Here is a 14756-nt window from a genome sequence, read left to right as displayed (position 1 = left end):
TTTTAACTAATTCTATGGTTAGTCATTATGATAGAGTGAGGGTGTGGGGAGAAAGAAAGCTATGTTTGTAAATCAAAAAGAAGAGAGTGGAGGAAAAAAAAACCTTTTAATTTAGGATTCAGCATCACTGTGATCCCTTGAGTCTCAGAGGAGACTTGGGATGAGGACTATTGAGAAAGGAAGGCACTGTTGAGATTGGTGAACTCTTTTAGGTGGACTGAATGCTTCTTTTTTTTCTGTGAGACAGACATGAGCTTTTGGGGACAAGGGGTAGATATTTTGATATTGATCTTTAGTTTCCCCCAAATATTCACCTATTATACCTATGTTTCCCACCTGATGGCACTATTGGGAGGTGTGGGAAGCTTTTAGAAAGTGGGGCTCAGTTGATGAAATTAATTTCTTGGGGATGTGCACCTAAAGGGGTACTGGGACCTCTGTGCATTTCTGTCTCTATTCTGTTTTCTATTCTGTTTCTTTTTGCTTCCCAGCTCTCATGAGATGAGCAGAACATAGTCTCTTCCAGATGTTCTGCCTTGCCACAGGTCCAGAGGGAAGAGGCCCAAGCAATCATAGAATGTAACCTCTGAAATCATGAGCCAAAATAAATCTCTGGTTCTTTGAAAGTGTTGATCTCAGGTAAATTGCCACAGTGTTGGAAAGAGATTAGGACAGCTTCTGTCAAAATCCCCTAATCAAACCCACCTCCGATGTTTATAAGTAGCAGGGAGCAGCTGATACTTCCTTCACTCAATTTTAAAGAAACAAACATGACAGTAATGTACCCAGTTTATAATTGGGTCATGTAAGGATGCCCATGACCTCTTGTGTAAGAGCACTGTAGACCCCATCCAGAAATAAAAGTGCATGTGGCTAAAGGGACCCCAGGTGAACAAGCCTGGGCCTGGCATGGGAACACACATTGCACAATGGTGTGGCCTCCCAGCTAGGAGATATCTGTCTGGGTTGACAGTGTGTACTCAAAAGGGTCTATTTGGGATGATCCTCTCCTTTAGGGACCCCTTCAGTGTTCCAGAGAAGCTTCCTCTGAAGAATATTTATCTGAGAAGGTTCTCTTTCTACTTGAAATGTTTTCTTCATATTGAGCACTCATTGAGTGAATGTTAAGAACATTTTGTTTTATAGGAGAGAATGTGCTCTCTGCTTTGCATTTTTCTATTCTCTTATATTTTCAACACCAAGGTGTGTGCCTGGAATCTGCATTTTCATCCCTCCACTTTTATCTGCAATGTTAGAAGATCAATAGCATTGAACAAATAGCTAATTGGATGTGTCTGTGTTCAGACTGTGTATGGGGTATCCTATCCTGTGTGTTTGTGTGTGTGTGTGTGTGTGTGTGTGTGTGTGTGTATGTCTTTGTGTGTGTGTTTGTGAATTTGGGCTTCTAGCACTAGGACTTTGTGTTCTTGTGTGTTTCATGTGTAGAGGTATGAAAGAACATGAAACAGGACATCATGAATTATCTTATGTGTGAGTGTTTGGTTGTCATGTGTAAAGATTGTGTCTGAGTGATTTCTTGGGTCAGTGCCTTTCCAGCAGAATGTGTGTTTGGGTGTTTTTGCTGGTTCTGTAGGTGTTTTGGCATTGTGGCCTATTGTGAACATGTGTGCATGCATTTGAGAAGAGCTAGGATGTTATTTTACCACTCAGTGTTGGATCTGTGCATTTTCAGATCTTAGAGTGTATATGTATGTTCATGGTGCCTAGGTGAGAATTTTGAGACATACTCTTTGGTGTACAGAGATTTGGAGAGAAAGGGATTAAGGGTGTTAGGGTGTTAGGAGTTATGTGTACATGGCCCATGGATGTGTACAGTTTCTGTTGATAATGTCTTAAGAGGGACTGCTGTGTATGTCTTATTTAGGGCTTTGAGATGATCGTGTTGTTCTTGGGAATGAAGGGGTATCCTTTGTGAGTATGTAGGAGGAGTTAGCAGTGTCTGTGTATCTGAGATTTTTGTTGAACTTCATATTCTGAGGCAGTATGTGCATATTTTCAACCTACAGGTGATTGTATATATTTTCATTTGAGAATAGAAATTGATGTCATATGTTAATAAGTATATTTGCTTGGTCCGAGTCTACTCAGTTATTGAGGGAGAGTTTGTGTTATTGCATTTTGGGTAATAGTGTTTTTCTAGGGTATGAGGTTATGTGTATCTGAAACACACCAAATACCCTCATCCAAAAGACTCTTGCCATAATTAAGTCTCTCCTCTTGTCAGATCAACAGCATGTCTGAAGAGGTTATTGTGCTTGGTAGCATCTTCCTTCTTGTAAATGCCAGATTTACACACAAAAGGTGTGGTAAAGTTAAAATCTGTAAACTTGTTGTACAAAAGATATTGTCTCTGTTTTCTTGGTAAAAAACTTGTGAAACCTGTGTCTGAACTAGTGGATAGAATGAAAAGCACTTGTCAAGTGAACCTTCAAGCCCCCACCTGCCATGGGATATAAAGTTCAAAATATTTCCAAAATAACTTTCCAGAGAATGTTTTAGGCATGAACCATACTCTGGGTAGGTCGACTGCAGCCAATAAACCTGCTTCCTGAAAATTTCTCTGATGTCCACCCTCTTCTGTCCTACTTCATATCTATTTTAAGTGTTTCTTGGAGGTGACTGGAATTATGAGACTTTGTAAAAAACATCATTGATTGTTATTTAATTGGGGTTTGATGTGAATTTGTTTTAGATTTGGGCATGAGGAACTCTGGGTATACAGTCAAGCATTTTGGCAGATAGGAAGTTTATGCAATTGAGGATTTTCAGAGTTCCACAGTGTTGTGTGCTTGTGACTGTGTACATTAGGAGATATGAGCAGTCCTGTACATATCTGTTCATAGTGACTGAGTGGCTACATGTGCTTTTGGGTCTGTGAGAGTACTGTGGATATGTAAATTCAGACAGACACCTGTGTTCTCAGGCTCGTGTAATCTAGGGCTGTGAATGCATTTAGGATATGTGGTGGCTATGTATTCATTCTTGAGCTGGAGGTAGCTGGTGTTTGCTTCCACAGTGGGAATATAGGAGTTATGTTTATATGAGAATACGAGTGAGGAGGCTTGGGTACTGACAGTATGTATGATAATTATTGCATGGTGGGCCTTGTATTTAGTTATTAAGAGGAGCATTTGAATGGAGTGTTTTTGTGAATATATGTATTTTTATTTGTTTGTTTGTTTGATTGGGAAGATGTGAGATTAGAGAGCGCAGTGGTAAAATATATGTATTTGGGCCACACATGTGTTACGTTTGTATTTGGGAAATGCTGATAGCTAGACTGTAGTTGACATCATTGATGTGTACACTTGGAGAAGGCCTAGGAAACTTTATGTGTGTTTGGGAGTAGGTGTTTGCAGATCAAATGATTTTGGGGATGTAGAGTCATGTTCATGTGTGTATGTTGGTGGTTGTGCCTATGTCCTTTAGGGTTATGGATGATACATTTTTATAATTAAGTTTTACCTGGTTGTATTCAATCTTGGGAAGGTTTAAGGGATTTTTTGTGTGTGTTGGGGATGAAGCAATATTACTTATGTTTATTGAGTGTGTATTTCTCTTGAGAATCAAGTCTGTGTGATTTTTCCTGAAAATTTAGTACTTTGTTTGTGTCACTTTTATTAACAGGTAGTTTTGTGTGTGTGTGTGTGTGTGTGTGTGTGTGTTTGTGTCTGTCTGTGTGTGCAAATTCAGTGTTTGGTGATATCATGTGCACATATTTTAGGGAGTGTAGAGTATATGGGAATGTACAAGCCTACATTTGTAAAAATATAGATTGTAGCTGCATGTCCATCAGTGCCTGGGTGATCTCTTTGGCTAGGTGGCATGTGTGTGTCTGTGGCTATAAGGGGTGACAGGAGCACATTAATGATGATGGCAAAACTTTTCCATGTGCACTGACCCTTGTTCCTGTTGATCTGGAGCTCCAAAAGTGATTTTTGTTTTCTCATCCTTATCTGATATCTGGCTACATTAGTTGTTGGTGGGTGGATGTGCCTCTTGTGCTTGAGTGGTGCTGGCTTCCAGGATCCTGGGCTGGTGGATGGAAGCCAATGAGGGATGATCCCTCTGGAGTGGTTGGGGTAGCTTTTCCTTTAAAATGTGAGATATGGCCATTCCTCTTACAGATGGTTCAAAGGTACTGACTGAGGAAGAAAGTTACTGGGAAATTTATAAATCCAGGGACTATTGCTGAGAGAGTTGTTTATGTGTATCCACCTGTTTTTTCCTTCCTTGTGTTTTTCCTTCTGCCAAGACAAAGGCCAAGACCCTAAGAATAAGTCCCCACAGGCCCCTCGCACCCTGGGTCTGTTGGTGGCCCATGTGTGCACATGCCTGAGCTCTTGGTGTACATTCACTGGTAAACCCATGAGCTCTATAATTATTATATAGTTGCACCTCAGTCACATTAGGAGAGGAGTTAAAAACTAAATGTACTCGACAGATTCAACGTGATTCTGATCAAAATCCTAATGGCATTCCTAACAGAAATAGAAAAAGCAATTATGAAATTCATCTGGAAAAATAAGAGACCTAGAATAGCTAAAGCAATTCTAAGCAGGAAGAGTGAAACAGGTAGTATCACTATACCAGATCTTAAACTATACTACAGAGTAATAGTAACAAAAACAGTATGGTACTGGCACCAAAACAGGCTGGTAGACCAATGGTACAGAATAGAGGACACAGAAACCAACCCACAAAATTACAACTACCTTATATTAGACAAAGGTGCTAAAAGCATGCAATGCCCTTCCCAGAATCCCTGGGGCTTCCAAGGAGTCTGAGGTAGGCCCCCACCTCACAGGAATCCCCAGAAAATAACTTACAAAGTTTATTAAAGTGTAAAGAACACTGAAGTCACCAGTCAATCCAAAATCCTTTTTGACCTTGCAGATGACTTTGGCTGAGCTGATTGCCTGGTGCAGGCTATGGTACTCCTTGATCTGCTCAACACGCTCTGAGATCCAGCCCCTCTGGGCCTGAGGATGTACTTCACACATGATCTGGAGGTCCAAAGTCAGGTCATTGTATTTATCTACAAAGTCTTTGAAGATGACATCAATTTCTGCAAAGGTGACATCTCCTGACTTCAGATCCTGATACAGTTTCATGAACCTTTGGTAACAAGGCAAATATAAGTACTCATAGGCCTCTGTAAGTGCAAGGGGTCGACTTTCATATTCCCCTTTGGGATCGTTCAATGACTCTGTGGCTTCTTCCCAGAAGATCTGGAAGATGTGGCTGTCTGTCAGTGAGTCTATCCTTTCAGCCATTTCCTGGACCTTGGGGCCTAGGTTGTAGTGTGTCATCTGCTTACAGGCCGAGGACAATGGCTGGCTCAAACTCATGATTTCATTCAGTCTTTTGCAATTCAGGTCTTCCATGTGTCTTGCTTCAATCTCTCCAAAATCCACTTTGGAAACCACAAGGAAACATGGAAGTTAAACTGCTAGTCATGGTAGCATCTTATTTTACTTTCTCAGTATTTCTAATCACTGCCTTAAGAAATCTAAGTGAACACCATTGCTGGGATTTTTGTCACAGGAAGAATTCATCCTTCCTCCCCTCCACCCTTCTGTGGCCCATTCATCAGTTTTCAAGATAAATAACAAATTGTAAGCTCTTGTGTGGAAAGGACAATTGGAAACACATATCCATCTCCTTTCCTCCCAAATCTGTCTCCAGTGACAGATTAGAAATTGCTTTTTCAAAGATCATAACCATCAGGAATGAGGAGAGTAGAAAAAGGAGCCCAATAGCAACATACACTGAGAAGTAGAAAAATGACCACACCAAATGATACTCCTGGGGCCTGAAAACACAGACCCTGAGGCCACAGTAGACATGAGCTCAGCCAGGCCAAGCACAAGCTCCTGGTAGGCAAGGACACTAGTTTCTAAGGTCACCCTAGACTGGAGGAGGCAGAGAGGGAACAGGAAGTGAGTTCAAAGTCTGTTTAAGAAGCAGTTGCTAAGAGTCCATCCCCACCATGGAGGCTGCCCTCTGCCTGGCAAGGGACAGGAAGGACCACTTATAAGGATCTCAGGCCTGGAGGCCACTTCTAGACATATACCTGTCTTGGGCAGTTACAAAGGACAGGGAGTACTCAATTTAAGAACTAAGAGGACCACACAGCCACCAGGGCAGGAGAACTGGAGTAGAGGAGCTCACCCTCCTACACTCCCTCTTGGATCCAGAAACATGGCAGCAGGCAGGGGGCTGCAAAAGTGACCAGCCCACAAGAGAAGCCCTCAAGGACCAAGTCAATTCAAGGGCAGCCACAGAGCCTCAGGGGCCATGGCCCAGAAGCCCTTAGCCTGTCAATCCACTTGTGGTGACTTTCTTTATGGACACAGACAAACAAAAATCTCCAACCAGAATAGAAAAAGCTTTAACATGGGGAACATACCAAAAACCCAATAGGGCTGCTATAGCTCAGTGGTAGAATGCTTGCCTAGCGTTCTAGCATGTGTGAGGCATGGGGTTCGATGCTCAGTGCCACATAAAAAAAAAGAAAAGGCTAGGTTTGTTTCATCCTCAGCATGCAATAAAGAAAAGAAAGCGGGGAAAGCCAACAGAGAGAAGCAAATTGGATGAAGTGGAAAACTATGCAAGGAAAAGAAAAATCTTTAAAAATACCAATAATCTCCAAAAGATAAGATACTTCAACCATGATCCACGACAACAGCATAGTATATAAATGGATCTTTAAAGAAAAAAGGGAGGGGCTGCAGTTGTGGCTCAGTGGTAGAAAGCTCACCTAGCATGTGAGGCACTTGATTTGAACCTCAGCAATACATAAAGATAAATAAATAAAGATTGTGTTCGTTTACAACTAAAAAAAAAATTAGAAAAAAAAAGTGCTGGTGTGGTGGCATATGCCTGTAATTCCAGCAGCTTGAGAGGCTGAAGCAGGAGGATCGTGAGTTCAAACCCAGCTTCAACAAAAGCGAGATGCGGAGCAACTCAGTGAGACTCTGTCTCTGAATAAAACACAAGGAGCAGATGACAGTGACCTCAGCCTTTCTGCCATACAGAAGGAAGTGGAGCAGACAACAGCGACCCCAGCCCACTCTAAGGTAGGAGGAGAGCGACCATACTATGGACCCATCTACTCATGCATGCAGTGGCTTTTCCCCTGGCTTCCATTTAGTGACAACAGGCAGGACCAACAAGACCATATTTCAGGTTCCTGCAGGCAAGGAATTGGTAATCACTACAAGATTATAAGTTAGAAACTATAATACCTAGAATCCACAATGCTAGAGAGGAAGACACATGGACGACATGAAGAAACAAGGGAAGAAAGTGCTTGAAACACACCAAGCTGATACAATAATAGATTCCATTGACATTCCATTCCAAATGTACATAATTAAAATGATCTGCAGAGCAAAGAATGAATTAAAAGAGCAAATACAAGCAACAATTGACTGCTCCACCAAAGAGATTGAGAGGAAATACAGGTAACAAAAGGTTACTTCAAGAGAATCATAGAGACTGTGAAAAAAAAGGGAAATCCTTGAAATGAAGGAAACAATAAACCAAATAAAAAATTTAACAGAAAGCACCAGTAGACTAAATCACTTGGAAGACAGAACCTTAGGCAATGAAGACAAAATATATAATCTTGAAAATAAAGTTGACCATATAGTGAAGATGGTGAAAAACTGTAAAGAGAACCTTCAAGAATTATGGGAAAACATGAAAAGACCAAATATAAGCATTACTGGGATAGGGGGAGGCACTGAGATACAAACCAAAGGAATGTATAATCTCTTCAATGAAGTAATAACAGGAAATCTCCCAAGCATGAAGAATGAATTGGAAAAATCAAAACAAGAGGCTTACAGGACAGCAAATATACAAAATTACAACAGATCCACACCAAGGCACATTATAACGAAAATGCCTAGCATATAGAAAAAAAATAGAATTTTAAAAGCCACAAGATTAAAGTTTTAGATTACGTATAGGGGGAAAACAATTCGGATCTCAGTAGATATCTCAGCCGAGACCTTCAAAGCTAGGAGATCCTGGAACAACATATATCAAGCTCTGAAAGAAAATGGATGCCAATCAAGAATCTTCTACCCAGAAAAATTAAGCTTCAGATTTGATGATGGAATAAAAATCTTCCATGATAAAAATTAAAAGAATTTACAATGAGAAAGCCTACACTATAGAATATTCTTGACAAAATGTTCCATGAGGAAGAAATGAAAAATAACAATAAAAATCAGTAAAAGGAGGAACTACACTAAAGGAAAATCCAATCAAAGGAGAAATCAAGTCAACTTAAAAACCAAAAATAAACCAAAATGACTGGGAATACATGAATGTGAATGGTCTAAACTCATCAATCAAAAGACATAGATTTACAGATTGGATTAAAAAAATCCAAAAACATGCTGCTTTCAAGAGACTCATCTCATAGGAAAAGACATTCACAGGTGAAAGGTGAAAGGATGGGGAAAAAACATACCACTCACATAGGCCATGTAAACAAGCAGGGGTTTCCATTCTAATAACGGATAAAGTGGACATCAAACCAAAGGTTTGATGAAGAGGTGAAGAAGGACATTTGACACAGCTTAAGGGAACCATATATCAACAAAACATAACAATCATAAAAGTCTATGCCCCAAACAATGGAAGTTCTATGTATATCAAACAAACCTTTCTCAATTTCAAGAAGAAACTGATCACAACACAATCATACTCGGTGACTTTAGCACACCTGTCTCACCTCTGGATAGATATTCCAAACAAAAACTAAACAAACTACAGAACTCAATAATACAATTAAATGATTTATATGTAACAGTCATATATAGAGTATTTCATCAATCATCGAGTAAATACATCTTCTTCTCAGAAGCACACGGATCCATCTCTAAAATAGACCATGTATTAGGCCACAAAGCAACTCTCAGCAAATACAATAAAAAATAGAAATACTACTCTGTATTCTATCATATCATAAGAAAATGAAAGCAGAAATCAATAATAAAATAAAAAATAAAAGCTACTCCAACACTTGGAGACTAAATAATATGATATTAGAAGAGAAATGGGTAGCAAGCAGAAGACATCAAAGATCAGTTAAAAAAATTCTTAGAGGTAAATGAGAATATCAACACATCATATCAAAATCTCTGGAACACTATGATGGCAGTGCTAAGAGGAAAGTTGATTGCAGTAAGCTCATTCATTAAAAGAATAAAAAGTCAATAAATAAATGACCTAACATTACATCTCAAAGCCCTTCAAAAAGAAGAACAAATCAACACCCAAAGTAGTAGAAGACATGAAATAATTAAAATCAGAGCTGAAAACAATGAAATTAAAACAAAAGAGAGAATTCAAAAAGTTGACAAAATGAAATGCTGGTTCTTCTAAAATATAAATGAAATTAATAAACCCTTAGCCAGGCTAACAAAGAGAAAGAGAAAGAAAATTTAATTTACTAAAATTCATGATGAAAAAGGAAATATCATGATGGAAATTATTGAAATACATAAGATTATTAGAAACTATTTTGAAATTTATACTCCAATAAAATAGAAGATCTTGATGACACCAAAAAATTTCTAGAAACATATGATCTATTCTATCTGAATCAGGAGGGCATACACAATTTAAATAGATCAATTTCAAGCAAGGAAATAGAAAACACCATCAAAAGCCTACCAATCAAGAAAAGCCCAGGACCAGATGAATTTTCAGTTGAGTTCTACAAGACCTTCTAAGAAGAACTAATACTAGTACTCCTCAAATTATTCCATGAAACAGAAAGGGAGGAAACCCTTCCAAACTCATTCTATGAGGCTAACATCACCCTAATACCAAAACCAGACAAAGACACATCAAGGAAAGAAAACTTCAGACCAATATCCCTGATGAACAGATACAAAAATTCTCAATAAAATCCTGGCCAATCTCATACAAAAAACATATTAAAAAGATAGTGCACCACGATCAAATGGGGTTCACCCCAGGGAAGCAAGGTTGGTTCAACATATGGAATCAGTAAATGTAATACATCACATAAATAAACTTAAAGACAAGAATCAGATGATCATCTCAATAGATGCAGAAAAAGCATTTCACAAAATACAGCACACTTTCATGTTCAAAACACTAGAAAAACTGGGAATATTAGGATCATACCTCAACACTGTAAAAGCTACCCATGTTAAGCCCAAGGCCAGCATCATTCTAAATGAAAATAAATAAATAAATAAATAAATAAATAAATAAATAAATAAATAAAAGCATTCCCTCTAAAAACTGGAACAGGACAGGGATGCCCTCTTTTACCACTTCTATTCAACAAAGTCCTTGAAATTCTAGCCAGAACAATCAGAAAAACAGAAGAAATTAAAGGGATATGCACAAGAAAAGAAAAACGCAAACTATCATTATTTGCCGACAACATGATTCTATATATAGAAGATCCAAAAAATTCCACCAGAAAACTTCTAGAACTAATAAATTAATTCAGCAAAGTAGCAGGATATAAAATCAATACCCATAAATTAAATGCATTTCTATACATAAGTGATTAATCCACTTAAAGAGAAATTACAAAAACTACCCCATTCAAAATAGCCTCAAAAAATACAAAATACTTGGGAATCAACCTAACAAAAGAGGTGAAAAACCTGAAAACTACAGAACACTAAAGAAGGAAATTGGAGAAGACCTTAGAAGATGGATAGATCTCCCATTATCTTGGATAGGCAGAGTTAATATTGTCAAAAGGGCATACTACTCAAAATGTTACACAGTTTTAATGCAATTCCTATTAAAATCCCAATGACATTCTTCATAGAAGTAGAAAAAGCAATCATGAAATTCACTTGAAAAAATAAGAGACCCAGAATAGCCAAAGCAATCCTTAGCAAGAAAAGTGAAGCAGGGGGCATCACAATACCAGACCTTAAACTATACTGCAGAAAAATAATAACAAAAACAGGTTAGTATTGGCACCAAAATAGACCTGTAGACCAATGTTACAGAATAGAAGATACAGAGACCAACCCATATAAATACAGGTTTCTCATACTAGACAAAGGTACCAAAAACATGCACTGCAGAAAGGATAGCCTCTTCAACAAATGGTGCTGGGAAAGCTGGAAATCCTCTGTAGCAAAATGAAATTAAAACTTCTATTTCTTACCATGCATAAAACTTAACTCAAAGTGTATCAAGGACCTAGGAATTATACCAGAGACACTGTACCTAACAGATGAAAAAGTAGGCCTAAATCATCATGTCAGATTAGGCCCCGACTTCCTTAACAAGACTCTTAAGGCATGAGAAATAAAATTAAGCATCAATAAATGGAATGGATTCAAACTCAAAAACTTATTCTCAGCAAAAGATACAATCAGTGAGGTATGGGAGCAGAATTTTACCACACACACGTCAGATAGAACCCTAATTTCCAAGATATAGAAATAATTCAAAAACCTCAATACCCAAAAAAAAAAGAAAGAAAACCTAAACAACCCAGTCAATTAATGGGATAAGGAACTGAACAGACACTTCTCAGAAGAAGATATACAATCGATCAATAAATATATATAAAAAAACTGTTCAACATCTTTACTAATTAGAAAAATGCAAATCAAAACTGTTCTAAGATTTTATCTTACCCCAATCAAAATGACATTTATCAAGAATACAAGCAATAATGAGTGTTGGTGAGGATGTGGGGAAAAAGGTACACTCATACATTGCTGGTGGGACTGCAAATTGGTGTATCCACTTTGGAAAGCAGTAAGGAGATTCCTCTGAAAATTTGGAATGGAATCACCATTTTACCCAGCTATTCTATTCCTCAGTCTACACCCAAAGGACTTAGGATCAGCATAGCATAGTGACATAGCCACACAAATGTTTATAGCAGCTGAATTCACAATAGCTAAACTGTGGAACCAACCTAGAGGCCCATCAAAAGATGAATGAATAAAGAAACTGTGGTATACCTATATACACAAACACACACACACACACACACACACACACACACACACACACAATGGAATATTACTCAGCATTAAAAGAGAGTAAAATTGTAGCATTTGTAGGTAAACGGATGAAGTTGGAGAATATAATGCTAAGCAAAGTAAGCTAATCCCAAAAAACTAAAGGTGGAATGTTTTCTCCCTTTAGTGGATGCTGATCAATGATGGAGGGGGGGCGTGGGAAGAATGAAGGATCTTTGGATTGGGCAAAGGGGAGGTTGGGGAGGGGTTATGAGGGTAGAAAAGATGGTAGAATGAGATGAGCATCATTACCCTACGTACATGTATGATTGCACAAATGATGCGTCTCTACACAATGTACAACCAGAGAAGTGAAATGTTGTACTCCAGTTGTGTATGATAAATTGAAATGCATTCTGCTATCATATATAACTAAGTAGAATAAAAAATGAATATAATAATAAAAAAGAAATTACTCAGCCCACCAATAAAAGATATAATCCAGGCTTATACAATTACATCAAAGTGAATTCTACTCTCATGTGTAACTAAAAAGAACCAACAAAATGCAATCTCAAAAAAAAATCAGCAAACTACAGTGATTCAACCACATCGATGTTTATAGTAGCTCAATTCACAATAGATAAGCAATGGATCCAACCTCAGTGCCCTTGGACAAATGAATAAAGAAAATGTGTGGGGGGCTGGGATTGTGGCTCAGCGGTAGAGCACTCCCCTAGCATGGGCGGGACCGGGTTCGATTCTCAGCACCATATAAAAAAATAAAATAAAGGCATTGTGTTGTGTCCATCTACCAAAAAAAAAAAATCTCTCTCTTTCTCTCTCTCTCTCTCTCTCTCTCTCAAAAATGTGGTAAATGTACACAATGGAGTGTTACAATTACTCAGTTATAAAGAAAAATGGTTTTATGTTATTTTTTTGGTTAATGGGTGGAAATGGAGACTATCATAAGTTAAATAAGCCACAGTCCAAAAGTTAAAGGTTGAATATTATGTCTGATATGTGGAAATCAATCCAAAATCAGGGGTGGGGGCATTAAAAATAATCAAAGTAAGATCAGAAGAGTAGACAAAGATGAATGAATATAAGGGAGGAGGGAAGGGATAGGAAAAGTCAGTGGAATGAATGCAACCTAAATTTCCTATATACCTGTGTGTATAGACCATGAATATACCACAGTGAATCTCACCATCATGTATACCCACAAGAAACTAATTTTTAGAAAAACTCTTAAGTAAATAGCAAAATGATCAGTAGAGTAGAGGGAAGGGAACAGGGAATGGGAGGAAATTAAGGTAAATAAAAATACTGGGGATGAATTAGAACAAATTATATTCCATGCTTTTAAAATTATGCCAGTATATTCTATTTCTACGTATAACTAAAAAGAACCAATAAAAATAAATATTTTATTTCTTTTATTTTTTTTATTTCTTTATTTCTAAATAAATAAAATACAAAATAGGGCTGGGGATGTGGCTCAGTGTTTAAGTGCACCTGAGTTCAGAGTTCAGAGGGTTTTTGGTACCAATACCTGGTACCAAAAAAAAAAAAAAAAAAAAAGAAAGAAAGAAAAAGAAAAAGAAAAAGAAAAAAGGGAGTGTCTTAAAATTAAATATATGTGAGAGCTGAAATGAAGAGTTCAATGCCAAGGCTGCACAAGAAGGTTGAGAAGAAGGCTCAGGAAGCAAAGCCCAAACAGGAGAGATGTTATGAGAATCAGGCAACTGTTCCAGGAGGCCCAGCAGCTGCTGATGTGAACCCAGCAAGAAGGAAACCACAATAAACCAATTCATGGGAACTCCCTAGAGTTCTAAGACTAGATCTCCAGCTGACAAAGATCTGCCAGTGCCCAGTCCTGGAGATGGAAAAGAGATCAACAGTCAAGCACAGTTTTATGACATCTTCAGGACACCAGGGCCAGACAGCTCTCCAGAGCATCCCGGGAAGGACAATAAGCCTCACAGAGAGGATCAGTAGTGAGGCTGCATCTGATGGCCCAATGCAGCACTCAAGCAGCACTCTGAAGGAAACTCTGTCCCCAGCCAAATGATCAACCTACAGCAGGGGCACAGTTCTGTATCTGGCCTCCTGTGCCTCCATCCCAGCAAGCAGCAGATACCACCCTCTGTCAAACAGGAGTCAAGCGCAGGCCATGGATGCAGGGCTTGTCCTACCAACCCGGAGGCACAAGGCAACCCTGCGAGGCAAGGGGAGATTGAGGGCCACCTCCCCACCAGGGAAAATAAGCCCTTAGTCTGGGAGACTTTTCAGAGACATCCACTCATACAGCTGATATAGTTCGGGGTTGAATTCAAACTAAACACAATGAAAAAGGGGGAAAAGTTAATGACAAGACAAGAAATGCAATTCCACCAGCTACAGAAACCTTGTGCCAAAACCGTGGAATAGTCATGGTCCATGGCACGATCCACTTGTGAATCCTGTGTTCACACCATGGCGAAGGCCTAACCCTGAAGAATGTGCCAGTAACTTAGGACACCACTGGGAATACAGAGCAGCAAGAAGCCTCATGTGCAGGGCACAGACTGGAGAAAGATCTACGCCTCTCCTCCATGGGAAGCCAGAACAGGACAGTGACACTAGGAAATTGCAGATGTCTATGGGCGTGGATGTACACAAACAAGAATGTACAAGCTGAAGCTGCTTCCCTGGGCAAATGCATTGAAAACTGGGCTACGAACAAGTTTTAAA

The 14756-nt window shown here is 38.7% G+C and overlaps 1 protein-coding gene across 1 annotated transcript in view; it reads right to left on the bottom strand.

The window, feature by feature from the left end:
* Positions 1-14756, bottom strand: part of LOC143641349 (E3 ubiquitin-protein ligase RNF213-like) — a 56589-nt gene that overhangs the window by 18799 nt on the left and 23034 nt on the right. Inside the window, exon 15 of the mRNA XM_077108596.1 lies at positions 4886-5437. Within this exon, the coding sequence (XP_076964711.1) occupies positions 4886-5437 (552 nt within the window). The remainder of the gene's footprint in view (positions 1-4885; positions 5438-14756) is intronic.

Source organism: Callospermophilus lateralis, unplaced genomic scaffold (assembly GCF_048772815.1).
Source record: "Callospermophilus lateralis isolate mCalLat2 unplaced genomic scaffold, mCalLat2.hap1 Scaffold_962, whole genome shotgun sequence".
Classification (NCBI taxonomy): Eukaryota; Metazoa; Chordata; class Mammalia; order Rodentia; family Sciuridae; genus Callospermophilus; species Callospermophilus lateralis.
This window is presented reverse-complemented; position numbering and strand designations above follow the sequence as displayed.